At 67.8% G+C, this 20155-nt stretch overlaps 4 protein-coding genes across 4 annotated transcripts; 1 reads left to right on the top strand and 3 right to left on the bottom strand.

Moving 5' to 3' along the window:
• Positions 1 to 2033: 2033 nt before the first annotated feature.
• On the top strand, positions 2034 to 4455 carry EDF1 (endothelial differentiation related factor 1). The gene is made up of 5 exons (XM_056133004.1): positions 2034 to 2192; positions 3501 to 3552; positions 3702 to 3862; positions 3956 to 4049; positions 4226 to 4455. Exons 1-5 carry the CDS (start codon positions 2115 to 2117, stop codon positions 4285 to 4287), a joined length of 447 nt encoding a protein of 148 aa, XP_055988979.1. The 5' UTR covers positions 2034 to 2114; the 3' UTR covers positions 4288 to 4455.
• An 824-nt stretch (positions 4456 to 5279) lies between these two features.
• On the bottom strand, positions 5280 to 11370 carry MAMDC4 (MAM domain containing 4). Its single transcript, XM_056132684.1, has 29 exons — positions 11296 to 11370; positions 10940 to 11069; positions 10681 to 10848; positions 10484 to 10609; positions 10281 to 10411; positions 10126 to 10210; positions 9934 to 10059; positions 9727 to 9864; positions 9568 to 9656; positions 9321 to 9494; positions 9108 to 9192; positions 8858 to 9016; positions 8683 to 8793; positions 8462 to 8593; positions 8261 to 8382; positions 8070 to 8181; positions 7879 to 7995; positions 7662 to 7796; positions 7432 to 7568; positions 7140 to 7356; positions 6921 to 7058; positions 6734 to 6852; positions 6586 to 6676; positions 6343 to 6489; positions 6139 to 6273; positions 5935 to 6062; positions 5743 to 5851; positions 5410 to 5576; positions 5280 to 5333 (listed from the first exon to the last, which is right to left on the bottom strand). The coding sequence occupies exons 1-29, from the start codon at positions 11368 to 11370 to the stop codon at positions 5280 to 5282; spliced, it is 3657 nt and encodes a 1218-aa protein (XP_055988659.1).
• A 525-nt stretch (positions 11371 to 11895) lies between these two features.
• Positions 11896 to 18080, bottom strand: PHPT1 (phosphohistidine phosphatase 1). The gene is made up of 4 exons (XM_056133007.1): positions 18068 to 18080; positions 12753 to 12924; positions 12377 to 12501; positions 11896 to 12049 (listed from the first exon to the last, which is right to left on the bottom strand). Exons 2-4 carry the CDS (start codon positions 12910 to 12912, stop codon positions 11957 to 11959), a joined length of 378 nt encoding a protein of 125 aa, XP_055988982.1. The 5' UTR covers positions 12913 to 12924; positions 18068 to 18080; the 3' UTR covers positions 11896 to 11956.
• On the bottom strand, positions 15077 to 19499 carry AJM1 (apical junction component 1 homolog). Its single transcript, XM_056132965.1, has 3 exons — positions 19354 to 19499; positions 18130 to 18211; positions 15077 to 18051 (listed from the first exon to the last, which is right to left on the bottom strand). The coding sequence occupies exon 3, from the start codon at positions 17991 to 17993 to the stop codon at positions 15087 to 15089; it is 2907 nt and encodes a 968-aa protein (XP_055988940.1). The 5' UTR covers positions 17994 to 18051; positions 18130 to 18211; positions 19354 to 19499; the 3' UTR covers positions 15077 to 15086.
• Between the last annotated feature and the right edge of the window lie 656 nt (positions 19500 to 20155).

Genomic DNA, 20155 nt, shown 5'->3' with positions numbered 1-20155 from the left:
AGGGAAGGAAAGTCTAACACAGCCACACAGCAGACAAGCCTGGAGGACGGTAGTGGGAGGCGGTGGCGAGCCTGCCGCAAGAGGACGAACCTGTATCCACACGTGGTTCCCGGAATAACCCTGCTCAGAAAAGCAGATGAGAAGGAGGTGGCCGCTATGTAGCAGGATGTTTCAGTCTGACTGACCCTGGGGAGGAACGGCCCTGCCCTCTGGACAGGAATGGGTTGCTTTTTTCTATTAGTGAAGCAAGATAGTTTTTTTTTTTTTAAATTCTGAGCCAAGTTTCTATTTATTTTTGGTTTGGGGCCAGTTGTGCTCTTGTGGGATCAAGGACCATATGGGATGCCACAGATTAAACCTGGATCAGCGGTGTGCAAGGCAAACACCCTACCCACTGCATCGTCTCTCTGGCCCCAATAGTTTTTGCTGAAAGAAGTTTTTTTAGACATGGGGGCAGAGAAAGAGAGGAATGAGCTAGAGCTCATTTGCCTTCAATGTGGCAAACGGGTTTGATCCCTGCTGTCCCACCAGGAGGTCCCTGGGCACAGAGCCAGGGAAAGCCCTGAACACCACCAGGTGTGACTCAAAACCAAAATTAAAAAGTTTTGGTTTGTATACACAATGGAATACTATGCAGAAAGAACAAAATCATACAAGTTGCCTTGACATGTGTGAAACTAGAGTGTATCATGCTGAGTGAAGTCAGTCAGAAGGAAAGGGGTAAGCAGAGGGTCTCTCATGTGGGGTTCAGAGACACAGCGAGTGAAGATTTATTGCATGTATATCTTTAATGTATATCCTCTAGATCATAGCTTTATGTAAAAATCTGGATTCTAAAGATTAGATGAACCTCAAAAGAGAATGTTATCTCCTTCCCCCTGCCTGGTATCTCTAGGCTGACTAAAAATAGTACAAAATTTTATTTAGTTGTCCTCGTCTCTAAATTCTCAGTCTCACATGCTTAGGGTTCAAATTAAGACCTATTGCTATGAATAGGACAACTTGAAAACCAGTTTGAATAAATAATTTGCTGGTTCTATTCAAATTATGTTTCCTACATAATAAAACTAAAACCTATTTTCAAAGTCTTAAAAGAAAAAAAAAGACACAGCGAGGTAGCAGTGAAGGGTCAAGGCAACAAAAGGGGAGAACTGACCCGCAAAAGTGGGGGTATTGGAGCCCTTGAAGGAGGGGAGTGGTATACTGGTGAGGGTGCTAGTGTACCTGGGAGACCAGCATTAATAATACTGTAAAACAAAAGAAGTTTTAAAATTCTTGTTTGAAGAGCATCAACTTGTTGATTGTTCTGGAAAAGCCCCTGTTTGAAGCCCAGATGCTGCTGTCAAAGCGGTACACCCGTCAGTCCCAAGAACGGCTCATCTTTCCTCATCTCTCTCTCTCCCTCCCTCCTCTCTTCTCTTTCTCCTCTCTCTCCCTCCCTCAGAGCCCCAAGTCTCCCAGGTCTTACGAATGCAAATTATATGTGACTGAGTGGAAAAAAAAATCACTAAATTCATTTTTTCCCACTGACTAATGGTGGTGTTCAGGCAAAAGAGCAAGCAAAATGGTCGAGAAATCAAACAGGGCAGCAAGCAGGGCTGGGCGGCCAGAGGTCTGGCGCCACGCCCCAGAAGACGGTTTTAACCAATTTACGGCTTTCTTCAGGTCCCTCATCGCCCACGCCTCAGCGCCAGCGGCCCGCGACAGTGGGTGCCCGGGAAGCCCCGCGCCAGGCCGCAGGGTGCTGGGGAGGCCGGCCTCGGGGTGCCCGGCGCGGGGGCGGACCCTCGGGGGCTGTCCCGCCCGTCTTGGTCCGGGACCCGTCGCTCCCCCGCGTGACGCAGCCGCTCCCGCCCCCACGGCGCCCCCCCCAGCCGCCGCCCACGTCGCGCCCCCGCGCCGGCAGCGGCCCCGCCCGGCCCCGCCGTCACCCGGCGGCGCCCGCCCCGCCCCCTCCCCGAGCCGCGCGCGGATTGGCGCCGGGCCACGGGAAGTGCCCGCCCCCCGGCCCGCGGGCCAATGAGGGGCGGGGGCGGGGCCGCCGGAAGCGCTGGGACGTCGCGTAGCTGCGCCGGGCTCTAGCAGCTGCCGCGGAGCCGCCGGACCGACCCGCCATGGCCGAGAGCGACTGGGACACGGTGACGGTGCTGCGCAAGAAGGGGCCCACGGCCGCGCAGGCCAAGTCCAAGCAGGTGCGGGCGCGGGGCGGGCGGGGTGCGGGCGCGGGGCCGGGCCCGGCGGGGCGCGGGGCCGGGCGGGGCACGGGGCCGAGCCTGGCGGGGTGCGGGGCGCGGGGCCGTGCCGGGCCGGGCGGACGCGGCCAGAGGTTGGGGCTCCGTCCGCGCGCCGAGCCCCGTTTTCTCTGTTGTCTGGGGCGGGGGATCGGGAATGCTCCGCGGGCAGGCCCCGCAGGCAGGCCCCGCGCCCGTCCCCGCGCCCGTTCCGCTTCAGGCAGCCGCAGGTGGCGGGCACTGGCCGCGGTCGCATGCGTGAGGCTCGCCAGGAATACGGCGAAACCTTGCTGGGAAGGAGGTTTAACAAGCGCGTCTCGCCTGGGGCGACCTGGAGCCACCTCCGAGGGTCCCCGGAAGCGCCTTTTCTGGCCCCGCCCGCAGCGGGGACGCAGGGCCTGGCCCCGGATCGCTCCTAGAAGGATCCTAGGCAGAGCTGAGTGCCTGCCTGACACGTGACCAGAGGCCCGGGGTGCCGTCAGCGGCACCAGTGAGAAAGAATTTGGGGGAGGGGGATCGCCGCCGGTGGGGCTCAGGGGTCACTCCTGCTAGGGCTGAGGGATCCTGTGGGGTGCTGGGGATTGGTCCTGGGTGAGTGCCTGACTATCCGGGCTCCAAAATTGAAGTCAGTATTTTTTTTTTTGGTTTTGGTGATGGAGCGATGGTACACTGGATGGTGTTTGCCTTGCACGGGGCAGACCCCAGTTCAATCTCTGTCATCCCGTAGGTTGACAGGACTGCTAGGAGTGATCCCTGAGCACCACCTAGTGTGGCCCCAAAAAACAAAACAAAGCAAATTGATTTTAGGGTTACACTCAGCAATGCTCAGAGATTACTCCTGGCCTTGTGCTCAGGAATTACTTCTGGCAGTGCTTGGGGGTCATATGTATGGGGTGCTGGGGATCGAACTTGGGTAGGCCTGTGTATAAAGCAAATGCCCCATCTGCTATTCTGTCACTTTGGACCCACTAAATAAAATTTTAAGTAAGCGCTAAGGGCTGCAGAGACCGGCCAGCAGGAAAGGGCTTTGCCTTGCCCGCCGCTGGCCCGGGTTCAGAACCTAGCACTGCACAGAGTTCCCAGCCCATGCAGGACTAGGCCCTGAGCACCTCTAGGTGTGGCCCCAAACCCAAGCACGAGTGGGCAGAGTTTGGCAACAGTATGTGATGTCTCATGCTTGCCGATGGGTAAGTGTGGGGTGTCTCTGGAGGGGGTGCCCCAGCCCAGCACCCCAGCTCCGCTGACCTAAGTACGTTCTCTGCTTCTCAGGCCATCTTAGCAGCTCAGAGACGGGGAGAAGATGTGGAAACATCCAAGAAATGTAGGTTCTCTGTTCCCTGGCATTAGGGTGGGGGCCTGGGCCGGGGCGGGGGGCATGCCTATTGCCAGGAGTCAGTTGGGAGCACCCCGGGCTTATTTGGAAACCCTCCCCTGGGGCTGGGTGCTGACCTGTCCTGGCTTGGCGCCCAGGGGCTGCTGGCCAGAATAAGCAGCACTCCATCACCAAGAACACGGCCAAGCTGGACCGGGAGACGGAGGAGCTGCACCACGACCGGGTGACCCTGGAGGTGGGCAAGGTGATCCAGCAGGGCCGGCAGAGCAAGGGGCTGACCCAGAAGGACCTGGCCACGGTGAGTGTGCTGGGGGCCCGGGGAGTCAACCTTCCAGCGGGTGTGGCCTGTTTCTTGAGAGGCTGATGTGGGGGAGCGTTCTCTGTCCTTTAGAAAATCAATGAGAAGCCACAGGTCATTGCAGACTATGAGAGTGGACGGGCCATTCCCAATAACCAGGTTCTGGGCAAGATCGAGAGAGCAATTGGTGAGTCCTTCGGGCCTGCCAGGTGGTGGCTGAGGGCCGGCACCCTGGGAAGAGTCCCCTCTTGCCTGGGGTCAGGGTGGTGGGAGCAGGTGACACTGGGCGTGCTGAGTGCCAGCCAGGCTGGGTGCCGGCCCACTGCCTGGGAGAGGTGCTGACTGACCCCCTGGCCCTTCCAGGCCTCAAGCTCCGGGGGAAGGACATCGGGAAGCCCATCGAGAAGGGGCCAAAGGCGAAATGACCGCAAAGCCTCGGAGTCAGTGCGTTCCGACTGATCTCGTCTGGCCAGTGGCCTCTGGCCTCTGATGCCAGCGTGGCCTCTCGTGGCCGAGCGGAACAAGGGCGGCCGTGCCGCTGGGGACCCCTTTCCTGGTTCCCCTGTGAAACACACTAAACCTTGCAAAGTGTCGGCCTCTCGTGACTCTGTCCTTGCCAGCCTGTAGGGGGGTGCAGACCCTTGCCTGTCGGTGTCTGCCTGTGGCGGGACCTCGGAGCTGCAGAGCTGCTTGCGGGAGCTGCCACTGCAGAGAGGTCTGCGGAGTCAGCCCGGCCGTGGTACACCCTGGCCTGTGGCCTGTGGGTAGCTGTGTCTGTCCCTGGCTCCCCGCCCCGGCATCTGTTGGGAGCAGATTGAGCCTGGGCTTGGGGCCAGGTCGGTGATGGCAGGGCTGCAGGGACCTGGATTGGCTTTCTAGGGGCATCCTGGTGGCCTCTGTTGTCTCCGCTCGCTGTGGAGTGGGGGTCAGTGCCGGGGGGCCTGTGTCTGCAGCTACCCAAAGGTCACCTCCTGGTGGACCAGCCACAGAGTGTGGCTTGGCCTCTGACCTTTGTTTTTGTTTTGTTTTTTATTTTGGGGTCACACCTGGCGATGGTCAGGGGTTACTCCTACAGGGCTCATGCACTTAGGAATTATTCTTGGCAGTACTTGGGATATGAAATGCTGGGACTCAGACCCGGGTCGACTGCGTGCAAGGTACACACCCTCCCCGCTTGTGCTATCACTTCAGCCTCTGGCTTCCAACCTTTGTGCCTTGATAACTCAGGAGGTGGGTGGGGCGGACCCCGTGCTGGTGCCCCTGACCCCACATGTGTGGCCTGTGCCCCATCCTGGAGCCCCTGAGATTGGCCCCTTGGGTGGGGTAGGGCAGGTGACACGGGTCGCAGAGCTGCAGGGCACGGACATGGGCAGACCATTTATTGTCAGGGTGGGGGAGGGGGGTGTCACATGTCTTCCTAGCTCTTGGGGGCCGGGCTGCTGCTGAGTGCTGCTGGGAGGGAGACACGGTCCTGCGGGGAGGAGCATGCTTGGTCAGGGTCTTGGCCGAGCGGGAGCCCCACCTCCCGGCCCCCCACGGGATTCTACCGCATTGAAGAGAACATTGTCAAAGCCTGGGGCTGTAGCTGCCTCGTCCTGCAGCGGGCAGCCACGTCTCCGTGCCAGCCAGTGCCAGCTCCCAAATGCCAGCAGTGTGAGTAGGATGAGGGCACCGCCAACTGCAGCCGGGACCCACGTGGCCGTAGCCCTGTGTCCTGTGGGTCACATGAGTCCGCAGTCAGCTTCCTGCTCCAGGAACCGCTTCCTGCCCGGGGATTGGGGTTCGGGGTACAGGGTGCTGGGGGGTCGAGCAGAGGCAGACTTGGGGGACCAGGAACCGCTTGGCCCGAGGTAGGGGACAACTGCCTGGGCAGTGCTCACCCTGGTCGGGGCTGGACAGCTGGCACTGCTGCCCAGGTAGATACTCAATGTCGTCCAGGGCGATGGGTCCCAGGGCTGGCTGGCTGCCCACAGTGGCTTCAAACACGATCTGCCAGGCCAGAGAGGCTGCTGGACTCCGAGAGGGATGCCGTCCCCTGAGGACTGAGTGTTTCCGACTTGCATCCGGCTTACCTGGAACTCGTCGGTGCTGGCCACGTCCACCTGGCCTTCCAGCCACTGGTGCCGGTGGCTCCCGTCCGCACCCCACAGGATCAGCTGGCCTCGGGCACTGAGCAGCAACACCTTCAGCTGGCCCTTGTCTGAGTCGGGCAGGGTCAGCCCCCAGGCCCAGGGCCAAGGGCCCGCCCAGCCCAAGCCGCCACCAGGCCCACTCACAGAAATGCTCAGGGAAGGCCATGTGGTACCAGAAGCGCAGGCAGGAGGCCGGGGTCGCGGGCAGGGGCTGGCTGTGGAGGCGGGCAGCCAGGCCCCCAGGGCCCAGCACGCCGGTTTGGAAGAGCACGAAGTGCCCTGGGGGTGAGAGCAGGCATCACCATGGTCCCGGAGTGGCTCTGGGGCCCCATCCCCTTGCAGACCCACCTGCCTCTGTGCCCAGCGTGTGGTCCACTGGGGGCTGCAGCTCGCGGGAGGGTGTGGCCCCACTGCTCCAGTCCCAGCTGTACCGGCCCGTGTCGGGCCATGGCACGTGGCTCCAGCCACACAGGCCCGCCTCAAAGTCGCAGGAGGCTGGGAGGGACGGTGGGTGGCAGTGACCACCTCCTCAGGCCCAGCCCGGGCAGCTCAGGGTGGTTGCGGCCAGTACACCCAGGAGGAAGGACTCACCTGGCCGCGGGCAGGGCCCGTCCTGGAGAAGCAGGTCATCCAGGGCCACGTAGGAGTCCTCCACGCCTGCGGCCACTGCCCGGAACACCACCTGCAGAGGGACCGGCTGAGCCTGCGCCAGGCTGCATCCCCCGCCCCCCGCACTTACCCTCCAGGTGCGCTCGGCCCACACGTCCACGCTGCCCAGGCGCCAGGCGAAGCCCCCGTGGGCACTGATGCTCAGCGGCGACTCCTGCAGGGCCCCTTCCACACTGACCCGCAGTGTGCCTGAGGGGGACAGTGCCATCAGCTAGTGTGGCCCCAGCAAGCATCCCCTGGCGCCTTTGGCCTCTCACCTGGGTTCTGGGCGCTCAGGTGGTACCAGAAGGTCAGGCATGCGGGCTGGGCCAGTGGGCTGTGCTCTTCTGAGGTCAGTGAGGCCACGTGGCCGCTGGGCAGGATCTGTGGGCTCGTGTCCACCATTATGTAGTGCCCTGTGGGGTGCCCGGGTCAGTTCACACTGCTGGGTGCTGCCCCTTAGTTGAGGCCCCACCTGACCCCCTCCGAGCCTGCACCCTGGGCGGTCTGGGTGGTGTGGTCCACGGGGGGGCCCTTGGTGGCGTGGCCTGTGGCATTGTTCTGACGCCGCCAGAGGTCCTGGTCCCCTGTGAAGCCGCACTGAGAGTCCTCGAAGGAGCAATGCTTGGGGGCCCAGCAGTGGCCTGGCCGCACGGCCACATCGTCCAGTGCCATGGTGCCGTGGAAGCCATTCCGGAGACCCTTGAACAGGAGCTGTGCGGGGAGGTGTTGGGTGTGGTCGGGCTGGGGCCAGCCCGGCGCCCTGCCCTGTCCCTGCCTGGGCCCTACCTGGTACTTGGCGTCGGAGGCCGGCTGGTGGAGGAGTGTGGCCCATGCCTGGTGCCAGCGGTTGCCCTGGGTGCCCGAGCAGGACCACAGCGTGGTCTCAGCCTCTCCTTCCCGCCTCAGGGCCAGGCGCAGCGTCCCTGCATGGGGGAGGGGGGGCTGGAGGCCCTAAGGTCCTGGCACTAAGGTCCTGGCGACCTTCTGCAGACAGGTTGACTTGCGGGTGGGCTCACCGATCTGGGGCCCTGAGAGGCGGTACCAGAAGGACAGGCACTGGGGAGAAGTGGCTGGAGTCTGGGGCCGTGTGAGCAGGAGCGCCTCCGGGCCCCGGGCCGGAGGGCTGGTGGGGTCCAGGAGCATCAGGTGGCCTGCAGTGGCAGGGCTGGGCATGAGGTTTTGCTCCCCTGGTGCCGCGACTGAGGACCTGGGGCCCCGAGCCCAGCAGTCTACCTCGGCCTGTGGTGTGGTCGTACTCGGGGCCCTGGCTCTGGAGCCGCTGCCAGTGGGCGTCGGTGAGGTGGCCAGGGTACCAGCCGCACATGTCCCGCTCGAAGTTGCAGGAGACCTCTGAGGGTAGCAGGGGTCAGCACACCTGGCCAGGCCTGAGGGGGACGGGGGGGCTGGGGGGTGTTGGCAGGAACCTTCGTCCTTGGCACTGATGGCAGTTGGGCTGCAGTTCCTCAGGGCCACCCGGGCCACCTCTGCGCCCTGCTGGCCGGGCCCCTCCAGGTTCAGCAGGCCCGTCAGCTCCAGCTGGGTGGGCGCAGAGAGGGGAGGTTGAGGCAGGGCAGCGGTGCCCCCAGCCCTCCCATCCCTCCCGCCCCTTCCTTACCCGGAAGCGCTGGCCACGGGCCCCCAGCGGGATGACGGCCACCTCCCAGGCCGGGCTGCTGCCCGAGGCCTGCCACACCGACTCCCGGCTGTCGCCCTCCACCACGGCCAGTGCCAGGAAGCCTAGTGCAGGGCAGCGTGGTCAGGACCCCCAGCCCCGCTGCCCGGGAGCCCACCCTCAGGCTCACAGGCCAGGCCGTACCTTGCGGGCAACTCTGGAAGTGATAAGTCAGGTGCACCTCACAGCCGGGGCCCGAGGGACCCAGGGCAGGCGTGAGGGTGCGAGCCTCGGCTGACAGCTGACCCCAGGCCTTCTGGATGGACAAGACAGGCCCTGCACGAGGAGGGTGGCCGCTTGGAGCAACGTGGGGCCGGGGCTGGGGGTCAGGCCCGGCCGCCCTGCCAGAAGCCAACTCTCCTCACCTGTCGCCCGTGTCCCGTGCCTCCTCGGGGCCTGCTGCCATGCCCACTGCAGCCGTCCCGCGCTGGCGTCCTCCCAGCCCCCAGCTGTGAGTGCCTCGGAGTCCAAAGCACCTGCAAAGTGGAGTGCTGCGTGCCTGACCCCGCCCGGACCCCTCGCCTGCGCCCAGGGCCTTACCACACTCCTGCTCGTCCTCGCCCCCCGTGCACTGCGGCTGGAAGTCACACAGTTGCTCCGGGGGCACACAGAGGTCCCCACAGGCCAAATGTCCCGGCTTACAGATGTCCCCGGGGAGAGGTGCTGGGGCCCGGAGCACGGCAAGCAAATGGGGTGTGTCTGTGGGGACACTCAGGGTGTGTCTGTGGGGACACTTTTCAGGGTGTGTCTGGGGGGGATACTCATCAGGGGGATGGACCTCATAGCTCACCTGGGACAGGCTTGCAGTGCTCTGACAGGATGAGGTCGTCCAGGCCCACGACACCCCCTGGGCCCGTTTGCCCAGCCAGGAGGATCTAGGGATGAGGGGCTCAGAGGGAGCAGCTGGGGTGCTCTGTGTGTCTCCTGCCAGCCCTGTCCTCACCAGCCCACGCCCGCTCCCCACGGCCTTCCCCTGCCCACCCTGCCACCCTGCCAGCCTCACTCGGAAGGGGTGCGGGCTGTGGATGTCCACCCGGTCTCGCACCCACGCGGCCCCCAGTTCCCCACGGCGCCTGCGCAGCAGGGTGGGGGTCCCGGGGGCGCTGGGGCTGCCAGGCTGCAGGAAGAGCTGCAGGCAGCCAGCCTCGGAGCCGTGCAGGTAGAGGTAGAAGGTGAGCTGTGGAGGGGAGGGGAGTCAGGGGCACCGCAGCGCCGGGCCAGGCAGGACCCACCGCCGCCACCAGCCTCACTGAGCAATTGTGCAGCTCCAAAGCCTGGAACAGGGCGCTGGAGAGCAGAGCCGGGGAGCCGGGCGGGGCCTGGGAGACCAGGAAGGAGCCTGAGGAGAGAGTGGGAGTCGGGGACCCGGCCAGGGGTGGGCGCGGAGGCAGCCGGGCCCCGAGGCTCACCCCAAGCGCTGTTACGGCTGTGGTCACGGCGCGGCCAGCTGGGGTGCTGGGGTCCCCCGGCGCTGCGGTTCCGGGACCAGCCCTCAGACTGGTTCCACAGGCCCAGGCCCGACTCGAAGTCAGCGGTGGTGTGGCTGCCTGGGGGAGGAGGTGCTCAGGTGGGCCCCACCTGGGGGATGGGGGGGGGGGTGGCAGGCGGGAGCTCACTGCAGGCTGCTGGGGCCTCGTCCGAGCCGTCCTTGCAGTCGGCCTCCCCATCGCACAGCTGCTGCGGCTCCACACAGGCTGAGTTTTGGCAGCGGTGGTGACCCAGGGGGCAGTGTGCCTGGGGGGCTATGGGGTGGTCAGCCGGGGTGGGGGGCGCCTGCCCTCAGGGGTTAGCGGCCCGGCTCAGCTTACCTGGCAGCGCACAGGCCCGGAAGGCCACATCATCGACAGCCACGGCGCCCCTGTGGGTGGCGTTGCGAGTGGCCGACAGGGTCACCTTAAGAGGGGCAAGGGGCCTCAGGACCATGCGGCCTTGCCCCACCATCCCACAGGACACGGGTGCTCACCCAAAAGCTGCCCCGGACTCGGCCAGTGTTGACCATCAGCTCCTGCCAGCCGGGGCCCCCCGGGCCGGCCCGGTGCCACAGAGTCAAGGTCTCGGTGCCGTGGGTCAGCTCTAGCCGCAGCTCAGCCGCATCTGCAGGGAGGACCTCAGGCAGCTGCCATGGTCCCCGCTGCCCTCCCCAGCCCCCTGGGGATCCGGCCGTACCTCCAGAGCCCACGTGGTACCACAGCTGTAGCTCACAGGCCGGGGCAGCCTCATGCAGGACCGGGGAGCGCAGGGCCGCCGTGGCCACTTCCTTCCCGCGGTGGGTGCCCACAGCCATGTACCAGCCTGGCCGGGGGACAGGTCAGGGGGCAGCAGGGGCAGGCAGGGGGCTACACCAGCGCCTGCCCGCGCCTCACCTAGGTCAGTGCCCCGAGTGTGGTCTGCATGTGGCCCTGGGCCACTCAGTGTGGCTCCAGACCGGTCCCTCAGCCAGCTGTAGCCTGAGGTGCTGATGTCCTGCCAGCCACAGGCGTCCTGCTCGAAGTCACAGGAGAACGAGGTGCCTGAGGCGGCTCCGTGGTGACCTGGGTGGCGAGGGTCCGTGAGGCTTGAGGCCACCCTGCCTGAAGCCTGCTGCCCACGGCCCACACCGGCCCCGGGGCCAGCCCGGCTCACCACACTGGGCCTCATCGGCACAGCCCTGGCAGTCACACAGGAAGTCGCACACTGCCTCGCGAGGGGCCTTGCAGAGCTGTGGGGTCCAGGTCCAGCCAGGGGACCCAGCTGTCCAGAGAGCAGCAGGTGACTGTGGTGGTCGACCACGCACCGCGCTCACCCAGGCAGGAAGGGCAGGAGGCCCTCGGGGCCCCGCAGTGTTTCAGGCTGATCCCAGGCCCACTCACCCAGCAGCAGCAGCAGCATTCGGAGGGCGCAGGGTGGGCGCATGGCCGGGCCAGGGATGCAGCTCCCACAGGGACCTGCCCGGCTTGTGGCTGCAGCCCTATTAAGTGGGGCTGGCTCAGGGGCCCCACCTGTGGTGAGGAGGAGTCTGGGCTGTAAAAGCCCCTGGGGGCCCTGCCATGGGTGGGCTCCAGACCGAAGGTCATGCCTGCTGCCCCACCCAGGCCCCAGGGCAGCTGGGCACTCGCCCGATGCAATGTGGGTATTTGCTGACTCGCAGGCAGGGCGGGACTGAGCTTCAGTTTCCTCATGAGCTTCCCTGCGGCCACCTGCACGGACAGACTTGGGACGGGGCGCCGGTGCCTCTGGGCCACAGGAGCTCCCAGTAAGTGGTGCAGGGCTGCTACAGCCCTGCAGCAAGGTGCCTGGCTCCAGGGTGCCCTGACTGTCCCTCTGAGTGTGGTTGTGAGGCGCAGGGGTGCTGGCAACCCCAGGACAGGCGCTAAGTGCTTGCTCCTTTCTGGAGTTCTGTGTCCTTCCAAGTCCTCGGGGGCCAGAGGGGCCATCAGGCCATAAAAGCCGGGCCCTTATCAGACCCCAAGAATTGCGTGTGCATTCCACGAGGGGTACCCCAGGGTAAGAAGGCGAGACACGGTACCAAAGGCTAAAGGCCAGGATGGCAGGCTTTAATTCCCGGGTCCTTGGGCTCAGTCCCCGTGCCAGGGGTGCAACAGCCCCCAAGAGGGTCCCCAGGAGTGCAGAGTCCAAAGGCGCTGCTGGAGCTGGCCAGTCTCAGTAGCCTTCGTCCGCCCAGGTGACCTCGTAGCCCGGGTACATGGCTTTGATCTTCTCGCAGGAGATGGAGTGCTGGGCGCGCCCGAAGCCCTGCAAACAGCAGCCTCTTAGCAACCCAGTGTGGGGGAGGAACACTGGGAGGCGCCCTGGAGCGGGCAGAGGCTGGTGGAAGGCACAGGGAGAAGCTGAACCTCCCAGCCAGAGTTCGGAGACAGCCTGGCCTGTGGCACGCCTCCAGGTTCTCAGGTCCTCGGCAGGCCTGCGCCCCTCTCCGTGCCCCTCCTCCGGGTCTGCAGCGGGGGATCCGCGCCCTCCCAGGACCCCCACCCGGGGTCTGCAGCGGGACTCCGCGCTCCTCCCCGCGCCCCCCCCTTCCCCCGGGGTCTGCAGCGGCGTCAGCTGCGGGGCCGCGCTCACCATGGAGTAGCCGTAGACGTGGATCTTCTTGTCCGTGCCCTGGTGGGAGATGCGCCCCCCGCCCAGGCACTCGCAGTCGAAGCCCTTCTTCTGCAGCTCGCCCGAAACCTTGTCGTAGATGTCGGCTGCGGGGCGGCAAGGTCAGGGGTCTGCGGCCCCGGGGGGCGTGGGGCTGGGGGCCCGGGACCACGCCCGGCCCGGCCCGGTTCCGGCCCAGTTCCAGCCTTCCCCACCCCCCCCCCCCCGTTCCGGCCCCGGCCCCAGTCGGCCCGGTTCCGCCCCGCCCCGGCCGCGGCCCAGCTCGGCCCCGCCCCGCCCGGCCCGGTTCCGCCCCGCACCGCCCCGGCCGACCCGGTTCCGGCCCGCCCCGCCTCACCGTGGTACTCGGCCCACTTGTAGCCGCGCACGATTTCCTTCTCCTCGGCCGGGGAGCCGGAGGATGCCGCTGCGTGCACCCGAATCAGCACGTACTTGAAGACGCCGTCGGGGTCGATGTCCACGTCGGGGACCTGGGCCAGCGCAGCGCCCGCCGCCATGGCCCGCAGCGCCTGAGGCTCCGCAACTCGGGAGGGGGCGGGCGCCGACAAGCCCCGGCCAATCCCGCGGCGCGCGGTGCGCGGTGGGCGGGCTCAGAGGGAGCCAGGTCCAATCCCGTGGGGCCATGCTGCGGGCGCAGAGTCTTGGCCAATCGCGGCAACCGTTTGCAGCACTGACTGGCCAATCGCAACCCGGCTCCTTACAGCCGGCGGTGTCTCACTTAAAGGTGCAGGGGGCCGCGGGACTAGCGGAAAGGTTGAATGGGGACAGTCAGTCCCCGAGTCCCACACGCTGGTGACCGAGTCAGCAGTGCCGTCTGTGGTCCACGAGGCAAGGGGTTTCCAGCTTCACCGCGGCGGTCAGACGGTGAAGCCGTCTCGCCCCCAGCACCGCAGTGAAAATGTGTCACTGCCAGGGTCAGCCCAGGGCCAGAGCTGCGAACAGGCCAGCAGGGGCACCCGTAGGGAAGGGCCACAGAAACAAAAGACTTTTTTTTTTTTTTACCTTTTGGGTCACACCCAGCAATGCTCAGGGGTCACTCCTGGCTCTGCACTCAGGAATTACTCCTGGCGGTGCTTGGGGGACCATATGGGATGCCGGGGATGGAACCCGGGTCGGCCTCGTGCAAGGCAAACGCCCTACCCGCCATGCTAACGCTCCGTCCCAACAAAAGCCTTTCTAAAAGCAGCCGCAGCGACCGGAGCGACCGTACACGCGGCCGACCGGGTTCGATTCCCGGCACCCCATGTGGTCCGCCGAGCACCGCCGGGAGAGATCCCGAATGCAGAGCCAAGATAGATCCCGAGCACTGCGGGAGTAACCCTGAGCACGCAGGAGAGATCCCGACCGCAGAGCCAGGAGTAATCCTGAGCACCGCGGGAGAAATTCTTAGCGCAGAGCCAGGAGTGATTCAGAATGCAGAGCCAGGAGAGATCCCGAGCACTGCCGGGAGAGATCCCAAACCCCGCCGGGAGTAACCCTGAGCACGCGGGAGAGATCCCGAGCGCAGAACCAGAGGGATGCCCACCCACGAAGCCACTCTAGCCCCGTCGCGTCCCGGCGACTCCCTCCACCAATGACCCTTGCGCGCAGGGACTGTCCCCTCCTTCCCCCGCCCCGCCCCCCACAATGAGGCTCCAAAGGCGGCTTTCAAGACTTAGTTTACTGGGTGGTAAGCGCCCATCTCTGGAAATAACTCGGCCTAAGGGCAGGCGAGGACCGGAGCGGACTCTGGAAGGGGGCGCGCGACGAGTGTGCAGGAACGGCTGAGGGCGCTGTCGGCGAGGGTCGGGCGGGGAGCGTCGCGATTCGCTTCAGCCGCGGCCCCTGCGCCTTTGCAGCGGGTAGGTGCGGAGGGGGCCGCGGCCAGGCCAGGCTTGCTTCAACTGGCCACGCACCTTTCGAGTCCCCACCTCCCCAAGGCCGGCAGGTCGGAGCCCGACCTCCCACCCCAGCGGCTGGGCTCTGCGCTCTGCCTCGTCCCCACCGGGCACGTGCGGGCTCCGGGCCGCTAGCCGCACGCTGCCCCGCTCCCCTTCTCGCATACAGCCGCAAGCGGGGCCCAGGCCAGGGCGGCCCGAGGTGAGCTGGCTGCAAGGCCAAGTGGTGCGGACGCTGCGCAGGGTCCCCCGCCGGCCAGCCAGGGGCTCTTCCCAAGGCAAGGACCAGGAACCAGGCCCGCGGGAGTCAGGGGTGGCCGGGTGCGCGGTGGATGGGACGGCTTGGGTCAGCTCGGGGACAGAGGCTCGGACCGACCGACAGACCCGGTCTGCAGGGCGGGTCCTGCAGGACTGACCCGTGCGCTTGAAGGCTGGGCCAGGCGGTCTTCAGACCCGCCCCGCCTCCCTGCCGGGAGCACCAAACGGCCGAGGACCAAGCACCGGAGGCGGGTGAGCCAAGAAGCAGGCAGAGAGGAACATCAAGGGGCGAGCAGGGAAGGGAGGCGAGGAGCCCGGGCGCTTTCGGGGCGCAGGAGCGGGGTCTGAGCTGAGCGAGGCTGGGCTAGATCGGACTGAGTTCCGGGAGGGGAAGGCAGGGGGCCCAAGCGTGGGCCGGGCAGGCCCTGATGGAAGTGCTGGGGTGGCCAGGAGCGGGCTCTGGGGCCCCCGGGCTCCCCGGGCCCGAGCGGGGCTCTTGGACAGCAGGGGCGGGGCCTGACGGGCGGCCCCGCCCCTCACATGAGGTCGTCTAGCAGATTGGCGCTGGCTACCCAGTCGAGCGCGCGCGGCTCGGACGCGGCCATGATCATGCACATGAAGGGGCGGCCGGTTCTGCGGTCCGTGGGGTAGATGGTGGTGGGCGTGAAGCGCCGGTTGTCCTCCACGAAGGCGCAGAGCTGCTCGTAGACGCGCGGGAACTCGTGGCGCAGGAAGACTCCGCGCAACCGCAGCTCGCGCTGGATGTGGATGAAGGCCACCTCGCGCGCGCGCCGGCCCGCCTCGCCCTCCTGGTCCAGGCCGGCCGTGCCGGGCGGCGGCGTCAGGATGAGCGTCTCCATGTCGGGCTCGCGGGCGCGAGCCGGAGGCGGCCGCGCCGGGCTGCCAGCCGCCAGCGCCACCTTGGCGAACTTGCGCACCGTGGGCCCGGGGCTGCGCGGCGCGGGCGCGGGGCGCGCCGGGGCGCCCGCGGGCGCGGCGCCGGGGCCGACGGCCACGGACACGCTGAGCAGGAAGCACTCGGCCGGCTCGTACAGGCGCCCCGCGGCCGCCAGCTCGCGCGCGTAGCTGCCCAGGGGCGCGGCGTGCGTGGCCAGCTCCCTCAGCGACAGGTAGGTGGGGGACAGCAGCAGCCCCTCGAGGCCGAAGCGCAGGAAGTTGTCCGCGGAGCCCGGGCTCGGGAAGCCCAGGAAGAGCACCCCGCGGCCGCGCGAGAGGAAGCCCACGCGCGCGATGCGCGAGAAGGCGCGGTGCACCGGGCCGCTGTCACGGCAGAATTGCAGCACGTGGCGGCACACGCTGCCCATGCGGCCGTACACGCAGCGCGCCTTGTGCGCGTCCCAGTCCTCGCGGCGGCACAGGCGCGAACAGTAGTAGGTGTAGCAGCTGTGGCAGGACTTGAAGTAGAGGCAGGCGTTGAACATGGTCTCCGTGCGCCGGCAGCGCGCGTTGGAGCAGGTCATCAGGTCGTCCTCGTCGGCGCTGGGCTCCGGGGACGCGTCGGCCGCGGGGCCCGCGGCTGCGGGCGCCTCGGTGCTGCCGGCCGACGCGGGGGGTGAGCGCGGCGCGAGTGCGGGGGCCCCGGGCCGAGGGTCCAGCAGGCGGCGCAGCTGGCGGCCCAGCCCGTCGGCCGTGGCTTCGGCGGCCTGGCCGGCGGCGGGGCGCGAATCGATGACCAGGTCGGTGATGAGCTCATCCAGCTGCTCCAGGCTGCGCTGCCGACCGGAGGCGGGGCCGGCGGCGGGCGGCGGCGGGCGCGGGCGCCCCCCGGGCAGCTCCCAGCCCCGCGTGCTTGGGCGCTCGGCCCCGCGCAGGTCGTTGTCCGTGATGGTGATCTCGGGAGTGACGTACCAGTTGCGGCCCAGGCCCTCCCCGGCGCGCCCCTTCTCCGACAGCGACGTCTCGGACAGCGACAGAGCAGCGTACCGTCGGGGCGAGGTGGACAGGTTGACCACAACCGGTGGCCGCCGACCCTCAGGGGATGTGCCCCTCGGCTCCCTCCCCAGCAAGTTCTCGTAGCTGCGGCCGCGCCCCAGCGGGTCTTCCCGGCGCGGCCCCGGCGCCAGGATGTTGTCCCAGGAGCGCGAGTAGTGGCGGCTGTCTGTGACCAGCCGGGGCGGACTGGTACCCGAGCCGCCGTGCCAGGAGGCCAGCAGCGGGCCCAGGTCCGGGGGAGGCGCCACCTGCAGGGTCCGGTAGGGTCTTGGGCCCCAGTCAGCCCAGGCCTGGCTGCTGCGCGGGTGCGGGTATGTCCGCGCCAGGCCATCGCGGTCGCGGTAGCGCCCGAAGTCCTCCGTGTAATAGGGCCGCGAGGCCGGGTGAACCCGCGCGTCCTCGGGGCCGTAGCGCACGCCGCCCAGCGCGCCGTAGGCTCCGGGGTCCTCCCCGTAGTAGTAGGAGCGCGAGGGCGCGTCCTGGACCGGGAAGGTGCGCGGTTCCCCCTCGTAGTAGCCGCCCCGGCGCCTGGGGCTGGGCCCCGCGGGCTCCTCGGGCAGGAAGGGCCTGGCATAGTAGCCATCGAAGGGGGGCCCAGGGCTCCCCGCAAAACCCCCAGGGGGGCCCTCGGGCTCCTCGGTATAGAAGAACTGGGTGGGGACCGGCGGAGTGGTGAAAGGCAGGTGCCGGCGCTCGGCGTAGTCCCGGGGCGCGGGCAGCGGCCCGTCGCAGTACAGCGCCCGGGGGTCGACGCAGTAAGAGTCGCTGGGCGTGGGCGTGCGCGACAGCGCCAGGTGACGCGGCCCGGGCACCGTGAGGCCGTAGTGCTGTGGGCCGGGCCGCGCCCAGGGCAAGGTGTCGGCGGGCCCGTAGGAGCGAGAGGCCCTGGCCGCGTGCTGCAGCACCGCGTCGTCGGGCTTGATGTCCAGGCGGCAGCGGACGTGCGGGGCGGGCCCCGGGGGCGGCTCGAGCGGCGCACAGCGGCCTGAGGCGGCGCACAGCGGCGCGATGCGGCCGGGGCCGCCGCGCTGCGGCTGCAGCTTGATGGGGTGCAGCTCGTTGGCGAGCGCGCGCAGCGCGGGGTACGCGGGCTCCCGGCGCGGCGATGTCTCCGCGTGCGCCGCCTTCTGCGCCTCCCGGCCGCGGCGCGGCTGCACTGGCGGGGAGGCGGGCGCGGGCGCCAGGCCCGGGGGCGCGCGGGGCGCGCTCTTGGAGCGGGCGCGGCGCCGGGACTCGCCCTCGCGGGCCCGGGCGCGCGGCGCGGCGGGCTCGGGCGCCGGCGCCTCCCGGCCGGCCTCCATGGCCTCCCCGTCCAGCGCCTCCAGGTAGTCGAAGCTGCGGCAGTGGCGCTTGTTGAAAGGCGCGGGCGCAGCTGGCCGGGCCTCGGCGCGCTCACATGGCGGGCGCCGGGACGCGGGCCCCGGGGCCGCCACTTTGATATCCTGATACACGGTCGACACCAGCAGGTCCGGCGGGTCCGTGCGGGTCATCTTAAAAGAGGTCCCCAGGCTGGCGGCTGCAGTCACTAGACCTGGCGGGGCTCTCGCCCTGCGGGGAGACGCACATCAGGGAGGCTCCGCCGCGCTCCCGCCCCCCGCCCCCCACCCCCACGCTGGCCCCGCGTACCTGGGGCGCAGCGGGCCGGGCAGCCCTGGCCGCGGGCCTGGGTCGACGCCTTGGCCACTGGCTCCATGGCGGCCGGAAGCACCTGTAGGAAGAACCCAGCGGGCCTGACCGCCGACCCAGACGACCCCTACTGGGCCGGTCCCCTGGACAGGGGCGCCGGCCGCTGGATGCTGCTGCTGCGCCTGCTGACTTTTGGGTCACCTGGCCCCGTCTTGCTTGTCACGGCGAGGCCGGCTTTCCTGGGACAGGCAGTCGCCCTGTGTGGCCATGGGGCGGGCGCCCAGCCCGGATGAACCTGCGCTCACTCGAGGTCCCATTTGGAGCTGGAATGACCCTGGGAGTTCTGTGTGTCCCGCCTCTGCCAGCCGCGGGAGGCCAGGGCCACGGCACAGGGGACTAGCGACTGTGCCCACACACTGTCCTGCCCCCACCTCCCCAGGTGGCCCAGGATGGCCGTATCACGTCCAACGTGGCCTTCGACTGCGCCCTCCCGCCCCCAGACTTGTGGCCCGACCCGGGGACCCAGGAGAATGACCCGGCTGAGTCTGGGCCTTAACGCCGAGCCCGGCCGTGCTGGGGCTGGGGAGGACTGACCCGCGGCCCAGGCGCCAGTCCAGGACCACGTGGGGCCATGTGAGGCGAGGGCTCACGCTGCCCCTCTCCCTCTGAGCGCCGGCGGGGGCGGCAGGGCGGCAGGGCGGCGGGGAAGCCCCCGACTGCGCTCAGGGCCCTCCCCCTCCCGCCCCGCCGCCTCCCGGCTCCATGGAAACGTGAGGCTGCCTCCAGCGCCCGCCGCCGGCCCGCCCCTCGCACCAGCCCGGTGCCTCCGCGCTGCCCAGGGCCGGCGGGGGCCGCTCCCCGGGCAGGACCGCTGGTGGCAGCGCAGCAGGGGCTTCGGCCCGCGAGGCTGCTCTTCTGGGTCAGGGTCACCGGGGCGCAGGGGCCGTCCTCCGCCCGTCCCCCCCACGCGAAGCTCAGAGCATTCAAGACGGCTGGAGGACAGGGTGGGAGGCCCCGCCCCAGGGAGGTGACCGCGGGCTCCGCTGCTCGGCTGAGCTGGACAGCCCCCCTGGGTGGGGGTAGGGATGCGCACCCACCGAGCCGCGGTCTAGCGCCGTCCCAGCCCCCAGCCCGTCCCTGCCCAGGAGGCCGGCTCGGACCGGAGGGACCACGCCGGGACTCCCATCCCTGCGGCACGCGACAGGTGCAGCGCCGACCCCTTACCTGGGAACTGGCTCCCCGCCGAGCGTGGTGGGCCGTGCGGGCCCCGCGGCCGCTCTGCCGTCCCCGCGGCTCGGCCCCACCCGCCCGGCCCCGCTGCACCGCGGCCCGCACCACCGGCAGAAGCTTCCAGGAGCAGCGCGCTGCGGGCCGGCAGCTCAGTGCTGCCGCCTCTGGCGGCCGACGGAGCTGCGCTTAAAGGGGCCGCGCCAACTCACGTGGCCCTTGGGCTGGGGGGGGGCACAAGGACAAGACCCTGGAGGCCAGCCCTGGGTACCCGCGGGGCACCTGCCCTTCCGGGCTGGTAGCCCCTAGCTTCAAGCTATCTGCCAGAGAGCAGCTGGTTGGACTTGTGACGCTCCCAGAAGTAGCATCTTGGTGATTGGCAGGCCAGGCCTGAGCAGATGGACTGTACCCCACTGGGATGCCAAGCTGGCCAGGACCTGGGGCGGCCATTCCCTGGAGTGTCTGCACATGGCCCCCTTATACACGTGTGACCGTCACTGAGACTGCAGCCGGCCAGCCCCTCCCTGGATGCTGGGCTGGGCTGGAGGAAGGCTCTTGCCTAGCAGAGGCCAGGTCCGAGGCGGCCCCGGGTGTTGGGCTGGCCCTGTTGGCACCTGCACCTGAGCAGCTTCCTAGGTAAAAGGGGCACCCTGAGCAGTGACAGCCATGGGGGCACCCGGGCTGCTGCAAGTGGAGGGTCCTACAGAGGCAGGGAGTGTTCTTGGGCCTGTCAGGTGTGCACACACACACACGCAGGCACACACAAACACACACGTGTGTAGCTGGGCCGCAGGGAGCA

Source organism: Sorex fumeus, unplaced genomic scaffold (genome assembly GCF_029834395.1).
Source record: "Sorex fumeus unplaced genomic scaffold, SorFum_2.1 ptg000095l, whole genome shotgun sequence".
In the NCBI taxonomy this organism is placed as follows: domain Eukaryota; kingdom Metazoa; phylum Chordata; class Mammalia; order Eulipotyphla; family Soricidae; genus Sorex; species Sorex fumeus.
Note: the sequence above shows the minus strand (reverse complement) of the source record. Positions and strands in the feature narration are given on the sequence as shown.